General features: G+C 42.3%; 2 protein-coding genes and 1 non-coding gene across 3 annotated transcripts in view; all 3 read right to left on the bottom strand.

Annotated features, from left to right (window-relative positions):
- Sycp1 (synaptonemal complex protein 1) overlaps positions 1-834 on the bottom strand; it is a 92,729-nt gene extending 91,895 nt beyond the window's left edge. The window contains exon 1 of the mRNA XM_041638211.1: positions 727-834. Within this exon, the coding sequence (XP_041494145.1) occupies positions 727-834 (108 nt within the window). The remainder of the gene's footprint in view (positions 1-726) is intronic.
- Positions 835-8,608: 7,774 nt separating this feature from the next.
- LOC121437810 (bile acid receptor-like) lies at positions 8,609-25,229 on the bottom strand. The gene is made up of 10 exons (XM_041637869.1): positions 25,166-25,229; positions 23,256-23,618; positions 21,145-21,285; positions 17,641-17,783; positions 17,446-17,550; positions 17,212-17,311; positions 16,233-16,346; positions 13,781-13,903; positions 12,974-13,087; positions 8,609-8,856 (listed from the first exon to the last, which is right to left on the bottom strand). The coding sequence occupies exons 1-10, from the start codon at positions 25,227-25,229 to the stop codon at positions 8,609-8,611; spliced, it is 1,515 nt and encodes a 504-aa protein (XP_041493803.1).
- On the bottom strand, positions 20,916-21,079 carry LOC121438104. Its single transcript, XR_005973051.1, has one exon. It is a non-coding gene; the product is annotated as a U1 spliceosomal RNA (small nuclear RNA).
- Positions 25,230-26,370: the final 1,141 nt, after the last annotated feature.

A 26,370-nucleotide genomic window follows, 5' to 3' on the forward strand; every position in this document is an offset into this window, starting at 1 on the left:
TTCTTAAATACACTGTTCAATAACCCTCTGATACTCAACAGTGCTAATAATATACAAATACATTAGATATAGGCATCTGTATCTGCTTAAAGCCACTCCGAGTATAAATCTTTTCATCTACAAGCAGTGTTTAAATTATACATATATAAAAGTGTCATAATGAAACCATCATTACCATAAAACATTAAAAAAATAGCTTCAAACCATTTAGCCAGGAAGATAATTTAAATAAGCAAATACTATTTTATGTAAAGTTGTACGGCAGCAATTCTCTTCGATTTTAAGTGTGCATGTGTGTATGCATGGGTGCGCGTGTGCTTTAATGCCTGCAGAGGTGACATCAAGTCCCCTTAAGGGTTGGACACGCTGGGAGCTGGGCTTGCTCTTGGCGCCCAGTCGAACCCTCTCTGCAGCCCAGCAGGGATTCTCTGGCTGGGTCTGGTCGACAGCACTCAGGCCCATCACCCCAGGGAGGTAAAGCTAGTCCCAATCCTTGGGTACAACTGCTGTTAGGACAACACACTAAGTGGGAAGCTCGCTTTCCTTATTAGCATTTCTTTATGGCGCGTCTGCGCAGACTTGCAGACTTGCCTGCGGGACGGAAACTGACTAGCGGGATCTGATCTCTCAGCCACGTGGGTTCGAGGGCTTGGCAGCACTGCCCCTCCCCCCACCCCCTCCCTCCTTGCCTCCTCCCACCCCCCTCCCCCACCTTAGCTAACTGACCTTGAAATATGGGGAGTCTCCTGCCACTGTCTGCGGTTTCACGGCAGACACTTGACTGCTGCTCAGCAACGGCGGGACGAATAACTTGAAAGGCTTCTGCTTCTCCATGGCGTCTACTAGGCCTCGGCGGGGGCGGGGAAGAGGTCACGAGGTGTGGTGAGTGAGGCTGCCGCCGAGTGAGCTAGGTCCCTCTGTGGGCGCCCCCCCCCCCTCCGTGTCGCCCCACCACCCCACGGCGCACGTGCCCGACAGTAGAAGCCCACCGGGGCCCCCCATGTACCCACCCAGGCCATCACGCGGCCTCAGGCCCAGCCTGGACACCCCGAGGCCCACCCCGCCGCCCTAGGCCTCGAAGCCCTGCGCACCCCCCGCGCGGGCCCTGGCACGTGTGACGGAGCGGCGCGTGCGGCCCCCAGCCCCAGCAGCCCTCCACACCCTACCCTTCGCGGGCTCCGCGCCTCGAGCGACGGCTTCTCTATGAAAACATTGAATAGAGCCGCGAGCCTCGGCCTCAGAACCTCCTGGAAGAAGGAGAATGCCGGCACGGGACGCAGGGCACAGGGCGCAGGGCAGCACGGGACTGGACCGTTAACTATAACGGTTGGTCGGGCCCCACAGCTGGCCAGGATCTCGCGCCCACATCTCGCGAGACTTCCCTTTCCAGGGGTCGGGTTCTAATTCTCCACCATTATGCATTCTGTGAATGGCTAGTGTTTTCAGAGAACACTGGGGAAGCTCTCCGGGTGCTAAAACAAAGGAGCTGAGGCGCTCACACCCGAAGCGTGCCAGCAATCACATTGCCCTGTCATATCTTTTCTTTTTTTAAAGGATGTATTGCTTTCTGGTTTGTGGGTAAGAACGGTTTATGCGCGTGGATGTATGTACGCATGTGCAGCACATGCATGCAGTGTCCTGAATGGCCATAAGAGGGCATAGGATCCCTTGGAACTGGAGTTACTGATGGTTGTTAGCTACCATGTGGGTGCTGGAAACCAATATGGGTCCTCTGCTAGAGCAGTAAGTACTCTCCAGGCCCGGAAAGAGGAGGACACCGGAAGTGGTGGGAAAGATAGCTTGGGGAGTGGGTGGTATGTGCTTGTCACTGCTTCTGCCTTGGCTACAAGGTTGGTACCACTAACTAAGCACAAACTGGACAAAGCAATGGCGCTGTCTGCTAGGCTTGTGCGGCCAAGAAGTAGAAGGCAGGTGTGTGAGGACTGAGTGGCAAAATTCAAGAACTGAGATTGAAGATAAAAAGGAGAGATGAGTTCGAGGCCAGCCTGGTCTACAGAGCTAGTTCCAGGACAGGCTCCAAAGCCACAGAGAAACCCTGTCTCAAAAAGAGAGAGAGAGAGAGAGAGAGAGAGAGAGAGAGAGGCTCAAAGCCGGGGACAGGAGGGGGGTGCATATTTTAGACTTTACAGAGGAGGCCCGTGAGGAAATTTTGAGCAGCAAGGCTGGCAAGATCAGGTTGGGAAGAAAATTCATGGTATGAAGAATGCTTCAAGTTTATGGAGTGAAAGTTTTGATTGCTTGGAAAAGATGCACGGACGAATGCTCACAGGGGTCGTGGAGATGAGGAAGCACCTGGAAAACACATTTAGGAGACCAAAGCAGTGTGTTTTAACTTAAGTATAGGGGAGGGAAATCAAAGGGGCAGCCTTTGATAGCTCGATGTAGCATTATTACAGCTGAGACCCTACTCTCCCGAAGGAGAGACAAATGTAGCCTTTCTCTTGGGCTGGCTCCATTTCATGCCAGCAGTTTTCCTCAGCAGATGCCTCACAGTCCAGGCATCTCCCACATGCTGGAGTCTCCATTATAAGATAGGCTTCTCCTTCAGACTTCATACAATGGCCTTCTGAGGCCTTCCTTGCCAGTAATCAGACCCCACCACACATTGCCTGGCCTCCGTGGTCAGTGTGAACTTTCATGACCCCTCACTCTTGCATCTAGTCTGCCCACAAAGTCAGAACCACTCTCCACCTTCTGTTGCCATTGGAGACAGAGGCTGGCTCCTTGGACCACAACTCCAGCAGCCTCCATGTATCTTCAAGGCCAAATCTGGGGGAACACTGCTTTAGGAGATGTTTTCAGGCAGGGACCCCTGCAGAGAACCCCTTCAGATACATTCCTAGCTCACGCTCTCCTTTCCAAATGAATCTGGGTTTTTTTGCAAGCTAGAGCCTTCAATAAATGAGTCATTGTTCCCAAGGCACCTCTCCTACTGTCCCGATGAGAAGCCAAAGGCTTCTCCTAAATCGCAGTAATATTTTTTTTTTCAAGACAGGGTTTCTCCGTAGTTTTTTGGTTCCTGTCCTGGAACTAGCTCTTGTAGACCAGGCTGGCCTCAAACTCACAGAGATCCGCCTGCCTCTGCCTTCCGAGTGCTGGGATTAAAGGCATGTGCCACCACCTCCCGGCTATGGCAGTAATATTTTTAACAATTATATGCTCCCATCTGCAACTCTAAGCTTGATGAATATCCTTTTGTAATGATCTTTCTGTCTCTTTAAGAGACAAGCCACTCCCACTTCCTCCCCCATCCACTGCTTGCAGCCTGAGTCTCTTCCCTTTTCTGTCTCCCTGCAAGAGGCAGCTTCTGCCTCTCCCCCACTTCCCCCACTTCTCTCTCTCTCTCTCTCTCTCTCTCTGCCTCTCTGCTCTTCTCTCCTCCTTTCCCCCCTCTCCATAACCCACTAAATAAATATCCAACCTCACTCTGCATGGTGTGCCTATCCGTCTGTCTTTTGCCCGCTGCCCAGGACCAGCCACCTTGGGAGACCTGCGGAGTGGTCTCATGTGCCTTCCCTGCCTGGGACTGACTGCTCTAGGGCCCGCTGCCTGCCCCCACTGAGGGACCTGTGGTGTGTTCTCATGCCTCGCTGCCTGCTGCAGCAACTCGGGGATCCTGCAGCATTTTTAATTAATCCGTTACACCTTTCCCCACAAAACTGCACATTTTTCATTCCTTCCTCTCAATTGTTGCAAACATTGCTAAACGCAGTAGGAAAAAACTATGCCACAGTCCAACACATGCTATCTTGAAATAACTTCTACCAAATTAATCCTTTTATTTATTTAAATCTCAATTTCTCAGAATATGGGAATAATGTGGCCAGGTTTTTTGCCAGAATTTAACCAATGTGGTCTCTAGTGCAATTTCTGATAGAGTCTTTGTTTCCTTCTGGAACCTCATGAGCCAGGACGGCTCTGTTGGAATTGTGACCTTCACACTTAAACTCTGCAACAACTTCATGTTTCTCCAAATTTCTCCCATAAAATCCTTGCAAAAATGTATTAACCACAAGGTCAGATTTGTTGTGTTTATATATCCCATTTCTCAGAACCAATTTTCATCTCTTGTTCTTGTGATCAAATAACAATAGCAACCTGGGCTCACAGTCATCATGTTGAGAAAGCCTGGAAGCAGGAGCTTGAGGAAGTGTCGCCTGTGGGATCACATTGTATTCACCATCTAAAGTTCCCTGAGGTACCTAGATGGCTATTTTTAGTTGCTTTTTTTTTTTTTTTTGCTCTGTTTCTTTCCTTTTTCCCTTCTTTCCTTCTCCCCTTCCTCGTTCCCAAACAGTGGCCTTGTAATAGCAATGCACTCTATAAATAGTGTTCATAGGGTTTTAGTGCTACTTTTTATATCCTACACTACTATGTGTATGCTATAAATGTAAGCCTGCTGTTTAAACCTGCAGTCTTGAATTTAAAAAACAGTTGAAGAGGATATCATTGTGCATCCACATAGAGACTATTTAATCTGTGTCTGTTCAAAAAGGAAAGAAAAATGAAGCTATTTAAAAACACTGCTTTCTAAAGCGATTCATCTTTGCCTCCTCAGTTTTACATTAATTTTGGCAAATTCACCAAGCCTGATAGTTTCATCAAAGAACTCATTAACATTTTCTCAGACCTTCATTTAAAAATTTAGCTATTGAAGTCAAGCTGTACTGGGTAGTCTCAGGGTATTTGTATATGTGACATTATGTTGGGAGCTATTGGGGGCTGTGGACCCCCAGACCCCGAATTCCCTGTGAGCAGCTTGTTTTCCTATGCTTGCAGCTGCTCTGAGCAAAACAACTTGTTTTCCTCTGCTCTGAGCAGGCTGGCAGGGTGCTGGGTCTGCTGCTAAAATATCCCAAGAGCTGGGGCTTGGCCAGAGCCCTATATAAGCTTCTCCTGAGCACAATAAACTTGGCACTCTTGTATCAAGAGTGACCCACGTCTCTGTCTCTGTGTTTCTCTGTATGTTTTTAAGTCTCTCAGCCCAGTTCTCAGCTCGTGTACTGACTGACCTGTAGTACCATATAGAGGTAGTACAGGACCATCTCGGAGTTTTACATTACATAGTATTAAAATGTGTTTCTTTATCTTTAGCTGTTATTTTCCTTGGAATAAATTTAGATGTATAAATCAGAGGAAGAACTGAGTGAAATGTGGATTATTGACAGGAGTACAGCCATGCCAAGGACCAATGCCTCAGATTCATGATAATAGCAAAGCCCTCCTCTGGTTCATATATAGATACTGACCATGTGTGCAAAAACTGTCACCTGCAGAATTATTCCTCCTCCAGAATGACTACAACTTTAGACTGCCTGGCTACAAAGGCCTTCAACCAAGACTAGCTAACCTGACTCTTTTTGTGATGAACAATAAATATGCTAAGCTTCTAGGTTGTTGTCTAGTTGGTACCCTCCATCAGAGGCCCACTTGTGGTGGTTTGAATGAGCATGGACCCAACTCTCTCCTATATTTGACTCCTTGATCCCTACTTAGGGGACTTTTTGAGGATTAGCTGTGTGTCACTGAAGATGGGCTTTGAGATTTCCAAAGCCTATACCAGGCCCAGTCATCCCCCCTCTTATGTCCCCTGCCTCCAACTTGCAGATTAGATGTAACCTCTCAGCTACTGCTCTAGTGCCATGCCTACCTGCCTGGTGCCATGGTTCTGGCCATGATCATCATGGACTCATTCTTTGAAACTTTAAGCAAGCCCCCAATTAAATGCTTTCTTTCATAAATTGCCTTGGTCATAGTGTCTCTTCACAAAAATAGAAAAGGAACTGCGGTAGAATTGTCTGTATTATGTCAATCATGTTTTAAATAAATGCTGATTGGCCAGGCAGGAAGTATAGGCGGGAAAACCAAACAGGAAATAGAAATGATGCAAGGAGAGCAGGAGAATTCTGGGAAGGAAGAAGCTGATTCCTCCCACTCCTCCCCAGACCACCAAAGCAGCAGGATGTGATATGCCCCACTGAAAAAAGGTACTGGGCCACATGGCTAACATAGATCGGAAAAATGGGTTAATCAAGATGTGAGAGTTAGCCAGTGAGAGGCTAGAGCTAATTGGCCAATCAGCTTATAATTTATGGAGACGTATGTGTGATTTTCTTTGGGGCTAAACAGTTGTGGGGTACCTGGCGGGACAAAAACCCCAACAACGGGGGCTGGAGAGATGGCTCAGTGGTTAAGAGCATTGCCTGCTCTTCCAAAGGTCCTGAGTTCAATTCCCAGCAACCACATGGTGGCTCACAATCATCTGTGGTGAGGTCTGGTGCCCTCTTCTGGCCTGCAGACATACACACAGACAGAATATTGTATACATAATAAATAAATAAATAAATATAAAAAAAAACCCAAAAACAAGCAGGCCTGGCCCTTCATGTTACAAGGAACTAAGACAACAAGCAATCCCAGTTTTTCTGCCTTGTATCGTTTCTTCATTCACTCATCACCCCAGCCAGGCTTCCAGAACCAAGCTGTGGAGAACCGGTCTTGAAAAAACACCTCTTGCCAGGGTAGGGGGCGTGGAAATCGAAGAAATATAAGTAAAAATAAATATGAAGACGCATAAAAAAATAACAGAAACCATAGAAAGTATCGGGAGGCCATTCCAGTGACTAAAATCCTGAAATTCACCCATGTTTATTTTTCCACAGCTTTTATATCCAACATAAATGAGGGGAGGGGGGAGTAACAAAAGACTTTATTAACATGATACAAAGTATAACTCACACAGTCAATGGCTTTATCACTCTGAAACATCAAATCTTTAGCATTCTGTTTTCTAGGTTGCAAAGGTGCTTTATGTCAGGTCTGAAGACTGCCCCTCTCCAGGTGACCTCATAGTTACAAAAGAAGGAGCAGAAGAACATTTGCATGTCCTGACCACCTGTCAGAATGGCAAGGACTTACTAGAATGAGCTATCTTAATTTTAAAAGAATCAGGCAGGGGGCTGGAGAGATAGCTCAGTGGTTAAGAGCACTGGCTGCTCTTCCAGAGGTCCTGAGTTCAATTCCTGGCAACCACATGGTGGCTCACAACCATCTGTAATGAGATCTGGCGCCCTCTTCTGGTGTGCGGGCATACATGGAGGCAGAATGTTGTATACATAATAAATAAATCTTTAAAAAAAATAAAATAAAAGAATCAGGCAATCACCTCCTGAGTTGGGATGTGCAACCACGCTTGTCAGTCTCCAAACAGCAGACAAGGTGGAAATGAGCCTGCACTTTTCAGCCTCCACACCAAGCCACACAGGGTACAGCAGGATAGGGGTGGGGTGAGACGGGTCTGCAGATAAAGGCTCTTGTGTCTAAGCCTGACAATCCATGGAACACATGTAAAAGTGGAAGGAGAGAACACACTACACAGAGCTGTCCTCTGATGTTCACAAATGTGTTTGGTACACACACACACTTTTTTTTATTACAAAAAAGAAAGGGAAAACTGTCGGTAAGAATTTTGAAGGAAAAGGAATCTTTATACACTGTTGAGAAGTAGTCACTGTGGAAATCACTATATCATTTCCTTCAAATCTAAAAGTAGACCTACTGTATAATCTATACCATTTCTGGGAAAACACCTAAATCAAGAGTCACATAAAATTGTAACACCTACATAGTTATGTTTATTACAGCACTAGTCACAGTAGCCAAGATATGGAATCAAACTAGGTGCCATCAGCAGATGGGTGGATAAATAAAATGTGATATACACAGATATACACGCACAATTCAGTCCTTAAGAGGAATGAAACTATGTCATTTGCAGAAAAACAGATGGACATTTTCATGTTCAGGGAAATAAACCAGACTCAGACTAGAGTCAGATGTTTTCTTGCATGTGTGAATCTATTGTTTTAAGACATGGAAGTAGAAGGAGACAATGGAGGGACAAGAAGGGCATCAGCACTGTGTGGTGAGTACACAGTGGGTGGTAAATACAACTGAAATATCTTATATACATATATATGTATATATACATATATATATGAAATTTTCTCAACGGAACTCACTATTTTGTATAATTAGCATATACCTCTTCAAAAATACAAAGACACAATTTGAAAAGATCTTTTCCTCTTTAATCATCCATGAAATGCCATCACAAGAAGAGGTTTAAGTATCAGCTTCTTATTCCATCAGCGTGTCCTGAATCAGTGAGGCAGACACCCTGCCTTATACAACTATACAACTATCCTCTGTTCACATTTATACATTGGATATTTTCAGCTAAATGGAAACAATTAGTTTCCTTAGGTAAAGGACTCATGAAGAAACGATGGGCATCAGTTCTTCTCTCCCTTCTTCTGAGATGAGGTCTTACTATCCAACCCAGGATGGCCTTAAACTCAGGATCTCGCCTCCATCTCCCAAATACAGGGAATGTGCCTCCACATGGCTCCATTGAGAAGAATCCTGGAGTGTTCCTCTACTGAGAGTCCAAAATTCCACAAAACCTGATGAACCCTTAGGATCTCCATTTTATAGTGAAGAGTAATAACACAGCGGTTTACGGTTTTCCAATCAGTCATCCAATTTTGATTTTGAAATTTTAAGACAAACCTCAGCATTCTCCATTTCAGTAAAATGAATGCAAATTCCATTTCTCAGAGAGTAACACAAGCAGTCTGGGGTCCTTTGTTTCCCAGGCGCTGAGGACTTCCGAGTGCCTGTGACTCAGAGTTCTCAGTTCAGTAAGCCGCCCTATGAGGCGGGCGAAATGCTGGGGCTCTTCCCGATGGTACAGTTTCGAATACTTAAACAAAAGCTGGAGAACAGGTTCTTGTAAATTTTCTACATGCTGCTTATTTTTAAGACACGGACGATCTGAAAAACAGATTTATCTTAAATGTTGATTTAAAGTGGTAGAAATAATGATAATGCAGCTATTAAATAATACAAGTCACAAGTGCTTACAGAACCCTAATTTACATTAGACTTGATCATTGTCTTTGTTCCTCGTTTTATTTAACCTGACAGTATTCCACTGCACTACACTCTACCTTTATCACACTTTTCAGATCAGCTCCCCAAAACATAGAACGTTAATTTCCACACAGTCCCAGGGGAAGGAGAGGATCAGTGAGTAATGATGGGAATATAACAGCGTGAGAGACTTGCCTGGATCTTTAAAATAGCAAGTAATGTCTCTACAGCCAACAGGAAGCAAAGGGTAAGATGTTGTGGCTCCCTACCCTGAGATACGAGCCAACTGGGGAATTCTGAAGGCTTCAGCAGCCTCATCCATCGGGTCACTAACTATGCAGCAATGAACCTCACAGGCTCCTTTTATTGTACCTATATTCTTAATATGCAGTGAGTAGGGGAGGAAAGAGACAAATACATCTTAAGAAGCAAAAATAGAGGGCTGGAGAGAGCACTCAGCAGTTAAGAACACTAGCCACTCTTCCCAAATACTGGGGTTCAATTCCCACACCTACATGTGATTCACGACCATCTGTAACTCCAGTTCTAGGAGATCTGATGCCCTCTTCTGGGCTCACAGGCACTGTGCACATGAAGTTCATATGCAGACAAGAAAGACATACACATCAACAAAAATATATGAATAAAAACTTTTACAAAGCAAAAATAAAATAAGAATGTGCTATAGAGAAAAGTAAACAGGGAACAGATGGGACTCTGAGCAAAAAGAGGCAAAAGATGAAACAATAACAATGGGCTCTGCACAAGAGCTTGCCGTGCTCAGTGGATTTCTATGTCAAAAGCAGTGTGGCCAGGTAGAGGATGAAAAAGGAAAAGGAACAATAGAGAATAATAGAAAGACTTTAGCTTCGATTTGTGCAAAATAGGAAGCCACCAACGAGTACTAACAGAGGAGTGAATGATGTGATCTGGCTTACATTTTCAGAGAGTCCCTCTCAGTACTAGTGGACAGAAAGTCAAAGAGCAGAGAACCAGAAATTTCAGTTAGATAAGTGGATTCAAGTGCACTGCTTAGGCTAGAAACAGTAAGAAGTGAGCCAGGCAGTGGTGGTGCACACCTTTAATCCCAGCATTCGGGATTCAGAGGCAGTTAGATCTCTGAGTTCGAGGCCAGCCTGGTCTACAGAGTGAGTTCCAGAACAGCTACACAAAGAAAAAATAAATAAATAAAAGAAAGACAGACAGATGGAAAGAAAGAAGGAAGGGAGGAAGGAGGGAAGGAAGGAAAGAAAGAAGGAAGGAAGGATAGGATTAAGTGCTAGAGATATACTTTAGAATTGAGCCAACAGATTTGGTGCATATGTCTTATTAGTATAGGAGAAAGAAAAGATGTTAAGGATTCTTTAAAAATATTTATCTATTTATTATGTATACAATATTCTGTCTGTGTGTATGTCTGCAGGCCAGAAGAGGGCACCAGACCTCATTACAGATGGTTGTGAGCCACCATGTGGTTGCCAGGAATTGAACTCAGGACCTTTGGAAGAGCAGGCAATGCTCTTAACCACTGAGCCATCTCTCCAGCCCTGTTATGGATTTTTTTAATATGCCCCTGCAATTTTGAAGATGGAGATATGGTTTAGTAAAAGTTGAGGGGAAATATAAAAGGATGAGGTTGAAAAGTCTCTGGACTTCAGCTTTCGGCATTTTAAATTTAAAATACCTGCTCAACAGGCACATGGAAGTCTTAAGGAGTCTATTTAATAAGGTCTGGGGGAGCACACCAAGTTGGCAGATAAGTTTGTGAGTATCAGATGCACACTGACTTTTAATGCCAAGAGATAGGATGAAGTCATGAAGGAAGTGAGTACAGAAGAAAACAGGGCCTTGCCAGATCTGGCATTTTTTGACCTCAGCAGCCCAAGGCACACCATGGTGCACCAAATGTGGACAAAACATACTCATAAAATAATGAGTTAATTTAAAAGAAAACTTAGGGGCTGGAGAGATAGCTCAGTGGTTAAGAGCATTGCCTGCTCTTCCAAGGGTCCTGAGTTCAATTCCCAGCAACCACATGTTGGCTCACAACCATCTGTAATGAGATCTGGTGCCCTCTTCTGGCCTGCAGGCATACATGCAGACAGAATACTGAGAATACTGTATACATAATAAATAAGTAAATCTTTTTTTAAAAAGAAAAGAAAAGAAAACTGAGTCTTAGAACAACTTAAATATTTATCACTGTGAGAGATGAAGAGGGCAGAATAAAGGAGACACAGAATTGCCAACAAGCAGGGGGTGATGTTCCTGAGATTCAGTGAAACAAAAAAAGCTCTCAAGGTTGGTGGGATGCCTCAATCAGATAGGCCTGACTATCTGAGTACAATCCCCAGGACACACATGAGGGAACAAGAAAACCAACTCCCATAGGGTGTCATCTGACTTCCACATATGTGACATGTACACGCACAAACACACACACACACACATAAATGCACACACCCTCAAATAAATAAATATTTTTAAATGGCTAACAAAAGAAAAACACCCATATGAGTTAGTGGTCGGGTGGTTTGGTTTGGAGTGGAAACGTCTTGAGACTGTTAGGCTTTTTTACAGTTTTTGCACAATTTTGGTTCTGTTTGTGGTATTGAGTATCAACACAGTTGGCAACACGGTGTTGGTTGGACTACAGTCTGCAAGGAGAACCTAACATTTCCACCTAACAGTGAGTAGAAGTGCCAAGATCATGAACGGGTAAATTGTTGGGAATAAATATCTAAGCCCTGAGAACAGACATTAAACAAGAATCAACTGAAGGGAGAGATAAAAGTGATGAAGTTCTTCTCGCCATAAAACCTCAATGAAAAATATCTTAATGACAAATTATAATTTAGGCGAGCCTTGTGTCCCACTGAAAACATTGTTATATGCAGAGAGCATGGCATGGTCCTTGTTTTAGAAGATCCCACTGAGAAGTGTAAAGGATGTTGGTCATTCACACTGTTAGTCTCACTTCTAAGAGACAGTGGAATCCTCAGACAGACAGCACACATGAGCTCTAAGCTACTGCTCCATGCAGAATTTGTAGCTGAATTCCTAAACTGAACTGAAAGAAAGGAGACTTTTATGGTCCAGTCAGGGTGAACTTTTCCTAGGTAGCACTCTTAGCTGGTTTTCCAAATATTCAAGTTCAGATGACTGTAAACACTGCTATCCAGTACTGGAAAGTGGATAATGAAATCTGGCTGCACTGGAGCCTACATGATTGCCCTTTCAATGAGCGTACCTAGTGAGCCTTCTTGAACCTTGATGCCACAGAAAGTTAGAATAAAAATGAACACAAATCTGTCCTGCCTGATCAATCAAGATGGGGCAGTAGCACCCTGGGAAGACTTCAGTGGCCTGAAGCAATGTGGTACCCATGCTGAGCGAATGTCTCACTTTAACCTGAAGCCAGTGTGTAAAGCAGACTACATCATGTCAAGAAGATGATGAATTGACACAAAAAGCATGAAGAGTCCTCCCAACACACCAGAGATCTTCCTCATGGCTACAAAACTCCACCCGAAAGCTCACAGGAAACAGGAAGTACTGTTGCTTTCTTTTAAGTGCTTATGAGCTTCTCTACCAAACATAACTAATGGGCTGAGTAAGATGAAGACGGAGGAGAACTGACCTGTAGGATCAGCAATGCCAAGAACCTGAAGCTATTTACGGGTTATGGTGAACTGGACAGGATGGAGGGAAATCTGACTGTAGAGGATTCAAGAGTAAAAGGAGTAAAACGGAGATTAGATTATAGCTAACTCCCTAAAGAAACTTTCTCTCTCAGGGACTTGGGAGAAGGTATCCAAGAGGGCAGGAGGGCAGGAGGGCAGGAAAGCCATTTTGAGATGCAGGAAATTACAACACTGCAGTGAGCTTAAAGGAGTCTCATCGAGCAAACTATGATGGAATGAATCAGTGCATTTGACTTCAGTGAGCAGATTAATAGCCAGCAACTTCATGATCCCACACAGATGTCACCCAGTGCCTTAAAGCTGGCAGTTTTTACCTGAGAAAAGCACTGTTGTAGCTGTAAGCAGAGCATATTCAGTATCTGTTACATTAAGTTCTCTCATTCTTCTGTAGAAGTAGGACAGTGAGGCAATGAATTCTTTAGTAATACCTAAAAAGATCAATATAAGTGTATTTTCATCAGAATGTAACAGACGCAAACACACTGTGATTATCTTTCTTTCTCTCAAGCAAATCTAAGAAAAATGAAGCGAGGGTGGGACTCAAGATGGCTGCCTCTGTGACGGCCAGCAAGAACGATTCCCTTTGCTGTGCTCTTGAAGGCCATGCCTGAACCTCAGTAGTGGGCTCATTAGGTGGGCAGTTGAGAAAGACCAGAACAATGACAGGGGGTCACCATGTGGACCAAATAGGAGTGGGACTGAGAGCCTTTAGCCTGCAGAAGCCCCTCTCTGGGAGCTTCTGTATTATCCACAGTAAGGCTCACTCTTCTAGCCATAATAGTGGTTGATGCTGTGATGTTGGCTGTATATGACATCAGCAACCTAGGAAACTTTGAAAAGCACCCACAAGAACAATTCAGAAGCTTCCCGCCTATATATGGAAAGAATTGCAGTGTTGTAGCCAAAAGAACATGGTTACAAACAGAACGTTCACTGGTGACCTGCCTAACATTAACAAATGTAGTGGCTGTGTCTACAAAGGTTTTCACCACTGAAACACTTGGCAGACAAACCAGCAACCGTGAGAAGAGCCTGTGGCACTCTCCTTGTAATAAAATTAAAACAAGGGAGAAAAGGAAGCAAGACCACCCAGTATGATACTTTGTATTGCATGATGTTACCAGTTAGAGTAGCAGAAGGACCGCCTTCCTTGAAAAGGTTTTCCAAAGAATAAACATTTTCATCACTGCCCTGATTATGTGCTTTCCGTGTACGAGCTGAGGGCTTTGATGGTCTCATAGTACCTGGCAAAAGAGAAAAATACAAACTCTAATTTTCCCCCTAATCATTATATAGAGTGTAAATTCACTATCTTTTCAGAATCCAATATAACTATCATGTGAAAAACAATCCCCTAAAGTAATATCTTTAGCATTTTTGTTACTGGAATGTAAAACCAGATTAATAGCTCATATTTTGCAGAAAGAGTGTAGAGAAGACCCTCCAAAGTGAGTTTTCCATGATACTATAAAGAATGTCTTTCTAAAATCCTCACACCCTCCAAGCATCTCTCTAGTGCATCAGAGGCTGCAGAGACTTTAAAGCAAACACTATTCAAACAATCACCAACTAGGCTATCAGGAGTCGCCCATTAACAACCTTATGGTTTAGTGTATACAGGGAAGAACAACCAATAAATAAGTAAATTTAAAAAGGTTAGCACTGCCGGGCGATGGTGGCGCACGCCTTTAATCCCAGCACTCGGGAAGCAGAGGCAGGCGGATCTCTGTGAGTTCGAGGCCAGCCTGGTCTACAAGAGCTAGTTCCAGGACAGGAACCAAAAGCTACGGAGAAACCCTGTCTCGAAAAATAAATAAATAAAAAAAAAAGGTTAGCACTGTAGCAAATGCAGCTAGTGAAGGCAGCTGACATTGCATTGCTGGCAAAATGTTTTGTTTGTTTTTGTTTTTGTCATTTTGCTTCTTCCAACATAGAACTTTAGAATTATTGCATGCACACACTAGAACAATGATGGGTTTCCTGCTCTATTGAAAAGGTTGATTGATTTGAAAAAAAAAACATATTTCTGCTGGGCAGTGATGGCACACACCTTTAATCCCAGCACTTGAGAGGCAGAGGCAGGCAGATCTCTGTGAGTTCGAGGCCAGCCTGGTCTACAAGAGCTAGTTCCAGGACAGGCTCCAAAGCCACAGAGAAACCCAGTCTCAAAAGACAAAAATAAATAAATAAATAAATAAATTCTGATTTTTGTGGAAGTGGGGTACTGGATAGTAGGTTCAACGCTAGCCTACTTTACTCCACCACAGAGGTGCTCTACAGATAAGTAGCCTATAGTTGTGAGTTTCAAAGCAAGCATACAGCCTTCACCCAGAGCTCCACTGTGTCTTAGAATCATCATCGCCTGAATGTTTTAACACTTGTAAAAGTCCTCCCCATTAGAAGAGCCTGGCTTAAGAGCACAGAAGCCCCCACCCACCCAAGCCGAGGAGCTGTTGGCTGTTGACAGCTGCTGTGAGGAGAGAAGACAGTTTCTTTCTTTAGGGGTTTGGTCCCTCAAAGTTGACAACCTCCAGCGGATAAGCTCACATCCATGTGCATACGAGCACTAATTAGAGTCACTGGGTTATTTTTAAGAAGGGTGGGGGAGGACATGAAATTAGGAGAAAGATGTGGGGGGGATCCTGGGGGAGTTGGAGGGGGAGGAAGTGGGGTGAGTGTGATTGAAAAAAATTGTATACATGTAAGAAATTCTAATGTGGGATTCCCCTCTGTATGTATGAATGTATGTATGTATGAATATTACCATTGGCTAATAATGAAGCTACTTTGACCTATAGCAGAGCAGAATACAGCAAGGCAGAAAATCCAAGCAGAGATAGAGGAGGAAAGAAGATGGTGTCAGGGAGATGCCATGCAGCTGCTAAAGGAGAAGGATGCCAGAACCTTGCCAGTAAGCCACAGCTTGTGGCAATGCATAGATGAATAGAAATGGGTTGATTTAAGATATAAGAGCAAGCTAGAAATATGACTGAGCCATTGGTCAAACAATGTTGTAATTAATATAGCTTCTGTGTGAATATTCAGGTCAGGGTGCCTGAGAATGAAAGAACAGTCTCTGTTTACAAAAATTCTCACAAGAATAAAATTTTTAAAAAAATCAACTTTAAAAAGAATGACTTTGTTGAGAGAAAAAATGCTAGATGAATATATTAGAAAACTATTTATAAACAGCTATCATGAGGCATTTGTTTGTACACTAAGTGGTAAAATAAAAAGAAAAATAAAAAGAGGCTGGTGATATCACTCAATGAGTAGAATTCTTGCTTAGCATGCACAAGGCTGTGGGCCCCATCCTCAGCACCGCATACACCAGGCATAGAGACATACATACGTAGTCTCATCAGCTGGCAGGCAGGAGCAGGAGCATCAGGAGTTCAAGATGCTCCTTGTCTATATAGTGAGTTCTAGGACGACTAAGGTACATGAGAGTCTATTTCCAAAAACCAGTGTCTAAAAATGTGTTTGTATAGGTGAATACTTAATATTGCATCATTTGTTGCTAAGTTTAACATGATATGTGAAAGTTAGATGAAAATCTTTTCTTCTTTTTACTTCCAGAGGTTGATTCTTTCCTGCTGTAAAGCTGGGCTGCATGAAGGAACATCACTTCAGTCTTCGACTCCTTCTGCAATGTACTCTGATCCTCACTGGTTAAATTTTCAAATCCTTAAACAATACAAGGCATGAAGAAACAAGATAATCCAAAGGTAATATTCATGAATTCAGTGTTTAAAAAATATTTCTTTACCTATCATCCCTAAGTGCTTCTTGGGAATAATCACAACACATAAATTCAAATCTGAATAAAATTATTGATTCTACGTGGTAATATTTTAGACTCTCATCAGAACTAGGTGACACTTCTCTTCCAGCAATAACAAATCAAATATAGCTGCTTTAGCCTTGAAGAATGTAATTTTACAGTGTGCTATTGTACCTGCAAATATAAAGAAACTGAGTTATATATGACTAGGTTTTAGTCAACTGTGACTTGTTCTAGTACTTACTGTAAGGAATTTCTTTGTTTCCTGATTCATCTAAAAAAACTACATCATTATAATAAATTTTGTAAATATTTAGATTAACACCCACCTGATTAATTGAAGTAGATAAAATAAGCTTTTTTTCTTAAGTTAGAAGTAGCATTACTGGGAAAAGAAAGTTTTCTACAGAAGCCAGGGCCTCCCCCACATTAGATGAGTGCCCTGCCCCTGAGCTCTGTAATCAGTCTCACATTAGAGGTTTTGTTTTGCTGTGCTACCCCTTTCCCTTAAAAACAGAGAATTTGGGGCTGGAGAGATAGCTCAGTGGTTGTGAGCATTTGTTATTCTTGCAGAGGACCTGGGTTTGGTTTCCAGCACCCACATGGTGACTCACAACCGTCAGTAACTCCAGTTCCATGGGATCCCACATTCTCTTCTGACCTCCATGATATGGTGTGTACATGGTATGAGTGCATACTTGCAGACAAAATGTACATAACACCAAAAATAAAAATAAATCTTTAAAAAATAATGAAACAGAGTTTTACCTGGGAGTCCCTTGGTAAAATTCACCAGCATATGTACATGCAGGACTGCTGCCTCGGAGAGTCTCAGAAAACTTAGTTCAGGGTTGGAATACTCCTGCAGCTAATCCATAAAAAAGGAATCAAAATGATAAATGGTATTTTCTTTCAGATAATTACTGACATTTTAACCATTTTTGGTATCATTTCCTAATAAGAGTCATTACAAGTTATCTCTTGCCAGTGATGGATACATACAAGCGTACTTGTTTCCCCTAGAGGGGCCGTGGATTGCTGGTGAGCAGTCACTATGGTATTCATAAGATGATGTTCCTCTTGAGTTAGTGTCATGCTTTCCTGAACCTGTAAGGAAACAGAGGGCACCCGTAAGGTGTGCCTAGCACACCCATTGTCAATAAAGAAACAGCATACGGTATGGAAGAAAGGTCTTGCCCCTTTTCCAGGTCTGGTAGTGGATGATACAAGCTTGCTGTCTGCTCCGTCATCTTCCCCTTGGACGTCCGAGTAAAGGGCAATCTTCTGCTTGAAGTTCTTGCGAAGCCTCTTTGACTTACACTGGATCTCTGTGAGCAAACCTGTGAGGTTACAAAATTCACACAAAGTATTTTCATCTCAGAAGATAATACTGTAGGATTTGATGAAAATGCTCTTAAATACGATCATAGAAGTCTCCTGTGCATGTGTGCTTTAACTAACTGTCCGGTATTACTTTCCTTTCATGGCTATATGTCTCCTTGAAATACAGTCATACCAAACAAAAACTGAGAGCTAATTTTTCATTTCCAAACTATGTTTAGATTTTTACACAAAAAATTTACACATTAATTGCATCTTGGAAATGAGATTGTCATTTTACAGAATAGTAGAATTACCTATCTATAACTTTTATTGCTGGCTTTACTAAGAAAAACTCTTAGGATTTTCAAAATAAGCTAAGTCAATTTCTCCTCCAAGCCAGACAAAGCATTTAGTTATTTTTCAAATGTGAATAATATTTATTTGAGGATTGTTTTGTTTGTTTGTTTTTAAAGATTTACTTTTAATTCTTTATATGAGTTTGTGTGTGGTTACGCACCCATGACTGCAGGTGCCCACAGATGCCAGAAGAGTCACATCCCCTTGAGCTGGAATTATTCTCGGTTGTGAGCCCCACAATGTGGGTGCTGGGACCTGAACTCACGTCTTCTGCAAGAGCAGTGCAGGTTCTTAAATGCTGAGCTGTTTCTCCAGCCTGACGATTACTGCTTTTATAGAACGTTTAATCGTCCATTGGTGCCTTTACTGGACCAGCAACAGCTACCATAAGTCACTTGTCAAAATTATACAAGTATCAATATACCTGTCGTATTCATAAATATTTAAAACACACCTATTAAATAAAAATAAATGAGGAACTGAAATATACCACAAAACAAAAACCTTAAAATCCTTCTAAGTATTATTTGTCAGAGAACAAGAATACCCAAAAATAGGAAACCATTTTAAACCTATCAGGTATTGGACATGTTAGTATGCACCGGTAACCCACCGGTAACCGGTAACTCAAGAGACCATAACAAGAGGGTCACACACTGAATCCAGCCTTGGAAACTTGGACAGAACCTGTCTTCAATTTTTTTTTTAAGTAGAAAAGGAGTCTATGGGTGTAGCTTAGTAGTAGATTGTAAAATATGTGGGAAACCTGAGCTCAACCTTCAATGCCACAAGAAGGCAAACTAAGGAGGAAGAAGAAGAAGAAAGGGGGAAGGAAGGGGAAAGGAGGAGAAGAAGGATGAGGGGGGAAGAGAGGAGAAAAGAAGGAGAAAGAAGAGGAAGAAGAGAAGGGGAGGAAGTGGAGAAGAGGAAGGGAGCTCAAAGTACTAAACACACAACAGTATTAGGCCAACTGGATAAATGTGGTGTAAAGAGCTACAGCAATGGCGGCAGGATATGGATGGCAAGAATAATGTGAATAAGGCTTATGTTCACCAATTCAATAATCATGCTCATCAATTCTTTTGCTTCATCTTGCCACGATTTGATGTGGGATTCCCCTCTGTATGCTATGAATATGTTTTATTACCATTGATAAAGAAAGAAGCTTCTTTGGCCTATGGCAGGGCAGAATAAAGCCAGGCAGAAAATCTGAACAGAGATATATAGAGAGAGAGTAGGTGAAATCAAAGAGACGCCATTTGCTACCAAAGGAGAAAGATGTCATGTAGTCACTCAAGAGGCAAGAGATAACAAGCCACGAGCCTCATGGCAAAATATAAAATAATAGAAGTGGGTTAATTTAAGATGTAAGAACTGTCTAGAAATATGCCTGAGCCATCAGCCAAATAATGTTGTAAGTAATCTAGTTTTCGTGCGATTATTCGCGTCTGTGTGGCCAGGAAACAAAGCACAGCATCTGCTTACAAGAATTCCTTGAAGTTACAGCAAAGGATGCTTCGTTTGCTTATAGAGTCCCTCAGAAGACTCAAGTTCCTCTCACAAGCATTTTCTGATACAGGTTAAAAGGCAATTTTTGGTCCAGGTACGGTGGCAGACATTATTAATCCTAGCACTTGGAGGGCAGAGGCAGGGGGATCTCGATGAGTTTGAGGCCAGCCTGGCATACTTCTCAAGCTCCAGGCCAGCTACATAATGAGATCCTGTCTATAAAATAAATTAATAAATAAAAGACAATTTTTTCCAGGTTTCTTCGGACTGAATTGTGTCTCCCATGTGTTCATATGTTAACGTGCTAATCTCTAAGGGTATTTGGAGACAGGTCCCGATAGCCATGTGTTAACTAATAATGGGCTGTATATACCTGAATATCAGGAAGGCTTTTGAGAACTACTAACTTTAAATTTTGCACTTTTTCCACTCAGTATATAATTTTAGGTTAAGTAACATAAAAATACAAGATCATTTAAATTATTGTGCTATTTTATTTTATTTTATTTTATTTTATTTTATTTTATGTGGTGTGTTGCTTGCACTCCTGGTTCCTGCAGAGGTCAGAAGAGGGTGCTGGATCCTCTGTAACTGGGGCTGTGAATAATTGCCACTCAGAGCCGGGCGGTGGTGCATGCCTTTAATCCCAGCACTCGGGAAGCAGTGGCAGGCGGATCTCTGTGAGTTCGAGACCAGCCTGGTCTACAAGAGCTAGTTCCAGGACAGGCTCAAAAACCACAGAGAAACCCTGTCTCGAAAAACCAAAATAATAATAATAATAATAATTGTCACTCAGACTAGGAACTGGGCAAGAGCACTAAGTGCCGTTAACTGCTGAGCTTACTCTCCAGCCCCAAAAGAACTTCTAATTAAAATGACTCTTTGATTGATTCCAACATTAGAGCAAAATAGTACAGAGAAAAGTTTATGGAAATCACTGCTTAAATTTAAAATGCCATCCATACTGAGCAATCAATGTACATATGTGTGTGGTGTGCATGTGTCCATATATAAACAAACATGACAATATTCAAAGTAACTCTTAAAGAATGCTTTACATTTTCAATAAGGTTGGAATTTTTATTTTATTTTTTTGGTTTTTTTGAGATGGAGTTTCTCTGTGTAACAGCCCTGGCTATCCTAGAACTCCCTCTGTAGAACAGGCTGGCCTCAAACTCACAGAGATCCACCTGCCTCTGCCTCCCGAGTGCTGGGATTGAAAGCATGAGCCATCACCACCTGGCTATTTTATTATTTTTAAGTTCAATGTTATTGTACAGAGGGGAGTGTGAAAGCAGCCCCCCACACACACACCAATACAAATTATGCAGCTGAGCTTCCCACATTTGTGGAAATCATAGGGGTCAGTACATCCCGGCGCAATGGGTGAGCCCTGCCCCGGGAAACCACCTGCGTGATCACGGTGACTTCCTGGCCTGGTAATTAAAGTTGGGAAAAAGCCGAATCCCCCTCAGAAAAACAAAACCAAGCCACAAACACAATAGTACTTACATTCTGCCAACATCCCCACTGCCTTGCACTTTTTCAGTCTGCACTCTTGGCATTTTCTACGCATGTACATATCCATTTCACAGTGGCCGCCATTCTTGCAACTGTAGACTGCATTTTTGGTGATGCTACGGCGGAAAAAACCTAAGGACAAAGGTTTTGATATTTTTAGCTACTGCTCATTTTATTAACATTTTACCTTCATAATAAAGTAATCAAGTTAACTAGATTGTTTCAATAAAATAAAATGTATATTTCTTAAATATACATTATCTGGAAAGTTACCTGATTCTTCCCAATCGGTGTACTCAGTCCTTCATGAGGTTGTCCCTTATGCTATAACATCTAGAGATTATCACATTAAGATAATTCTATTCTACTATAGGTAAATTACCTGTAAGAATTTTTTAAACTTTTACAGAATATCAAGATCCCACAGAGCATCACTCAAGGTTCCTTTGATAGAATATGTGAACATCTAAAACAAAAATGTCAGAAAAGCCTCTCTTTCCTAAGACCTCCACATTTTGATTTCAGCCCACAAAGGCAGGAGCACCCCTCCAGACTGTCCCGCCCCCTTGTGGAGCACTTCCGCTTCTGAGGAGAAAGCCCTTCTCTTCCCTCTCCAGCTTCACACCTTATCCCTCCCATTTTCTGCTCCCTCCAGCGAGGTTGCCAGCTTAGTCAATGCCCCTTCTAAAGTTCTGCCACATATTCACTGTCGGTAGACACTTGAGAGAGTTGTTTCATGATTTCAATTCAACAAAATAAAAGCTCAGCTTCGGTTTTCAAAACTGTGCCTCGTTGTTCCGCTCAGTTTCAGCCGTGAGATGCCGAATTCAAAAGCAGCCTTGCCCTGCCCAGCTACTCAGGATGCTGTTACTTCATTTCCTGTAGTCTCCATTTGGCAATTCTTTGCAAGTTTTGAGAAGACTCAGAGATAAAATTTTACCCTGAACATACATGTTTGTTTATGTTACATTGCCCTAACTGTTTTCTATTGTTTGGATTGGTTAGTTCCTGAGGGTGCTAGGATACAAAATGAGGTGCTAAGTGCCCTGGCACCTGCCTGCATTCCCATCCCCATGCTTATTGGTTAAGGAAGGGCCAGACTGCTTATAACCATTAGAATGGACGACTCTTACTCTTCACAAACACTGCCTTTTGCATCCAGACTTTCAATTTCTTCTCTTTCTTTACAAAGAAAAAAAAGTCTTTTGACTTAGAATCAGAAAAGTCATTTATTTCAGATTTTCTCCAAGAGTGTAAATTATTTCAACCACATAAAAAGATGTCATGATTAACATTCTGATCTTAATAAAAGGTCATGTATTGTTCCAGCATCAAATTCTTCCAGGAAAAAGGAAAGCCTTCGCTTGTATGTGTTGAGTTTGATACTGAAATGTGAAACTCCTCATCAAAAATGAAGAGGCAGGGAAGGCCCTTAGTATCAGCACTTGGGAGACAGAGGCAGGTGGATGTCTGCGAATTCAAGGAGAGCCTGGTCTTTACAATGAGTTCCAGGCCAGCCAGGACTGCATAGAAAGACCTGGTCTCAAAAAGGGAGAAGAAACAGAAGAAGAAGAAGAAGAAGAAGAAGAGGAGGAGGAGGAGGAGGAGGAGGAGGAGGAGGAGGAGGAGGAGGAAGGGAAGGAAAGAAAGTAACCTTAGGATCTGGCATGGTGGTACATGTCAGCACCTTTAATTCCAGCACTTAGAAGGCAGAAGCAAGCAGATCTCTTAGGGTTCAAGGCCAACCTGGTCTACACAGTGAGTTCTAGGCCAACCAGGTCTACACACTGAGACCCTGTTTAAAAAAAGAAAGAAAGAAAAGAAAAGAAAGAATAAAGGAAGGAAGGACAGAAGGAAGGAAAGAGAGAAACTAACCCTAAACTTAACATTTTATTCTCCTGCCTTTGATACAAATTGATCCCTTTAAACTTGCTTCTGCCTGGTTTTGTTTCTCATGGCTTACACTTGATCTTAGCCCAAAGGCCGAGAAGCCATGATTGCTCAAGTTTTCTGAAGTATTTTCTACATGTGTGGGTGTTCTGCCTGTGTGTGCACACCAGAAGTGTGCAGCGCTGTCTGTTTTGCTGTGACTTAGCCCTTACCTTTGCAGCCTTCACAAGTAAGTGCGTTGTAGTGATATCCAGATGCCTTATCACCACAGACCACGCAGAGCTCATCCTGCCCCTTCCAGCGGAAAGAACAAGTTGGTCTGGACCTTTGTATCCCAGGGAATCCATCCTCCTCATTGTGAACGACCATGTAAGTGGACTGACTCGATTCACGAGCATCAAGTCCACTCCAACCGCCACCACCGTAGTGTGGATCCAAGCCATATGTGTTGAAATGGCATTGTAAAGATGGGGACTGTAGAGCTGGAGGGAACTGAGCAGTAGAATAAGGACAATAGGGTGGGTCTTGGAAATCGGTGTCACACAGCTGGTAGTGGATTTGTTCTGGCAAAATATCTAGTTTTATTAACACAGAAAAAGAATAAATAAATAAATATCAAATGTTCGTGATTGTTTTCAAACTTCAAAATGTTTTATGTTCAACAGAATGTTAGTTATGTTAGTTCAACACTGCAAATTAGGGCTTCCTGTCTAACATAATAGGAGCACAGTATATAGAACTACAATACAGAATAGATGCTATCACCCCAGAAGAGTACAGAGGTGGATTAGGAGCCAGAAGAAAAGGCATTAGTTGCTAGTGGTGGATACACTAATCTAGTCTCTCTCCTTAGGGAAAAGGAAATATATCCCAGATTTTATTTTTTTTAAATATTTATTTATTATGTATACAATATTCTGTCTGTGTGTATATCTGCAGGCCAGAAGAGGGCACAGACCTCATTACAGATGGTTGTGAGCCACCATGTGGTTGCTAGGAATTGAACTCAGGACCTTTGGAAGAGCAGGCAATGCTCTTAACCACTGAGCCATCTCTCCAGCCCCATATCCCAGATTTTAAATTGATTTTTCCCCTACCTTTTGCATTTCCTTTGTTATGATTACTGTCTCAACACATAAGTAGGAAATATGTCCCTCTTGGAAACAAGTCTTCTAGAAAGCAAAGCCCTAAGCAGAGAAGGCTACAGACACAGTAAGAACACATTCAGCATCCCACACACAGGCCCAGAGGCAGGCTGACCACTGCCATGCCCCATAAGTCCTGTGTTAACTAGGCCATTGCCTGGGCTCCTTATCTAGAAATGTCCTTGGTACTTTGCAAACACCTGCCCATCCAAGTCATACAGAGAGATGCCTCTTGGTATAATTCTCTTCTCACCTTCCCAGGCACCTACACTCTTGTTACACAGAAGACCCACTCAGTCACACAGAGACATACACGTAAAATAGAGAATAAGTAACTAATCTTTACAATTTTTTCAATGAACCTTTAGTTCAGGTTCAATTTAACATAAAAGCTTACCTCTATTTGTCCTTAAAACTAACTTCAATTCTTTTTTTTAAATGTAATCAAGGATTTTTTTATATTTATTTATTTATTATGTATACAATATTCTGTCTGTGTGTATGTCTGCAGGCCAGAAGAGGGCACCAGACCTCATTCCAGATGGTTGTGAGCCACCATGTGGTTGCTGGGAATTGAACTCAGGACCTTTGGAAGAGCAGGCAATGCTCTTAACCACTGAGCCATCTCTCCAGCCCCCCTAACTTCAATTCTTGCAAGTTAATTTTTAATTGAATACATTTTTTAGATTTATTTATTTTGTGTGTGAGAGAATTTTGCATTAATATATGTCTGTGCACTTCTGGTGTGCCTGGTGCTTGAAGAGGCCAGGGAAGGGGACTGAACCCACTGGAACTGGGACATAAGTTGTGAGACAGCTTATGGGAGCTGGGAATCAGAGTCTGGTCTGAGTGCTTAGCTTAGCTTAACTGCTGAGCTATCTCTCCAGACACACACACACACACATACACACACACACACACACACACACACACACACACAGTGTTTTAACAGATCTACTACATGTCTTATTACATACCGAAATGCTGTGCTGGTTCAGCAAGGCAGTACCCATCAGACGCAGTGACATAGGTATTTGCCATTCTCTGATCCAGTTTCCACTGCTTTGTTGACTTCAGCAATGCTAGACACTTTCAGAATAAAACCTGAGGTGGGGGAGAATTGCAACAGATTACTTATGATTTTATTTTTACAATGTAAAGCCGGGCGTGGTAACACATGCCTGTAATTTCAACACTCTAGAGACTGAGGCAGGACAATCTTCATCGTAAACAAACAGGACTACATCGTAAGTTCAAGACCAGCCTGAGCAATATATCAAGACTGTCCCAAGAAAACAACCAAAAGTTGCAATATTTTCTTTTGCAAATAAAAATTTTAAACTGGTTAGATTGCTCAGGGGGTAGAGAAGCTTGCAACAGAAGTGGCAAGTTCAATTCCTAGAACTCATGTAAAGGTGAGAGAGGAGCACCAACTGCACCAAGTTGTCTTCAGCCCTCCACCTGTGCTCCATGACACATGCATTGCCCACATACGTCATGTGCGTGTGTGGGCTCACACACACACACACACACACACAAACAAACAATGTTTTAGAAAAGAAAAACAGTAAAATTTGCAGAATTTATACATGAGACTTATACTTCCATTTTAATCAAGCAATTTCTCATATTTTAAAACACCAAATTATTTAATTTTGCGAATTTCTTGTTGCTTAGCCTTTAAGTGACTTAATAAATTTGGCAATCGGTGGCGGGGAGGAGGCAGAAATCCTTAATAAATAAATAAATTTTAAAAAAATAAAAATAAATAAATAAATAAAATAAATTTGGCAATAATCATTAGAAGCATACCAAATTTGAAGTTACAACTCAAACACTGTTCCAGTGCTTACTTATGGATGTTGTGTTATACCTCTCTGAACCTTGGCTTCATCAGTTATTGTACCAACACTCTTCCAGCAAAGGTATTGGAAGGCACAGATTAGTGCATGTGAAACTCAACATAGCTCTTAACACGAACTCATTCCCTCAAAACTACTGTTGTTCTAGGAGACTGAAAGGATGGCTAAGCAGTTAAGAGCACTTGCTACTTTCTCATAGAGCAGAGTTTGGTTTCAGTCTCAAAACTACCTGCAACACCAGCCTCCAGCAGTCTAACATCTTTTCCTGGCCTCCATAGGCATGCACGCATGCGCGCACACACACACACACACACACACAC

Source organism: Microtus oregoni, unplaced genomic scaffold (genome assembly GCF_018167655.1).
Source record: "Microtus oregoni isolate MIOR12 unplaced genomic scaffold, Mior012 000054F_ref0000373, whole genome shotgun sequence".
NCBI lineage: Eukaryota > Metazoa > Chordata > Mammalia > Rodentia > Cricetidae > Microtus > Microtus oregoni.

Bases quoted from the DNA above. Each gene is read 5' to 3' on its own strand.
- LOC121437810 (XM_041637869.1), bottom strand. From the start codon at position 25,229: ATGGCAAATACCTATGTCACTGCGTCTGATGGGTACTGCCTTGCTGAA. The intron at 17,551-17,640 runs GCAAGACCTTTC...GTTTCCTTACAG, and splicing joins CTACCAGACCTGGAAAAGGG to GTTCAGGAAAGCATGACACT. The intron at 13,088-13,780 runs GTAACATCATGC...TGATCTTTTTAG, and splicing joins TCCTTCTGCTACTCTAACTG to GTATTACTAAAGAATTCATT.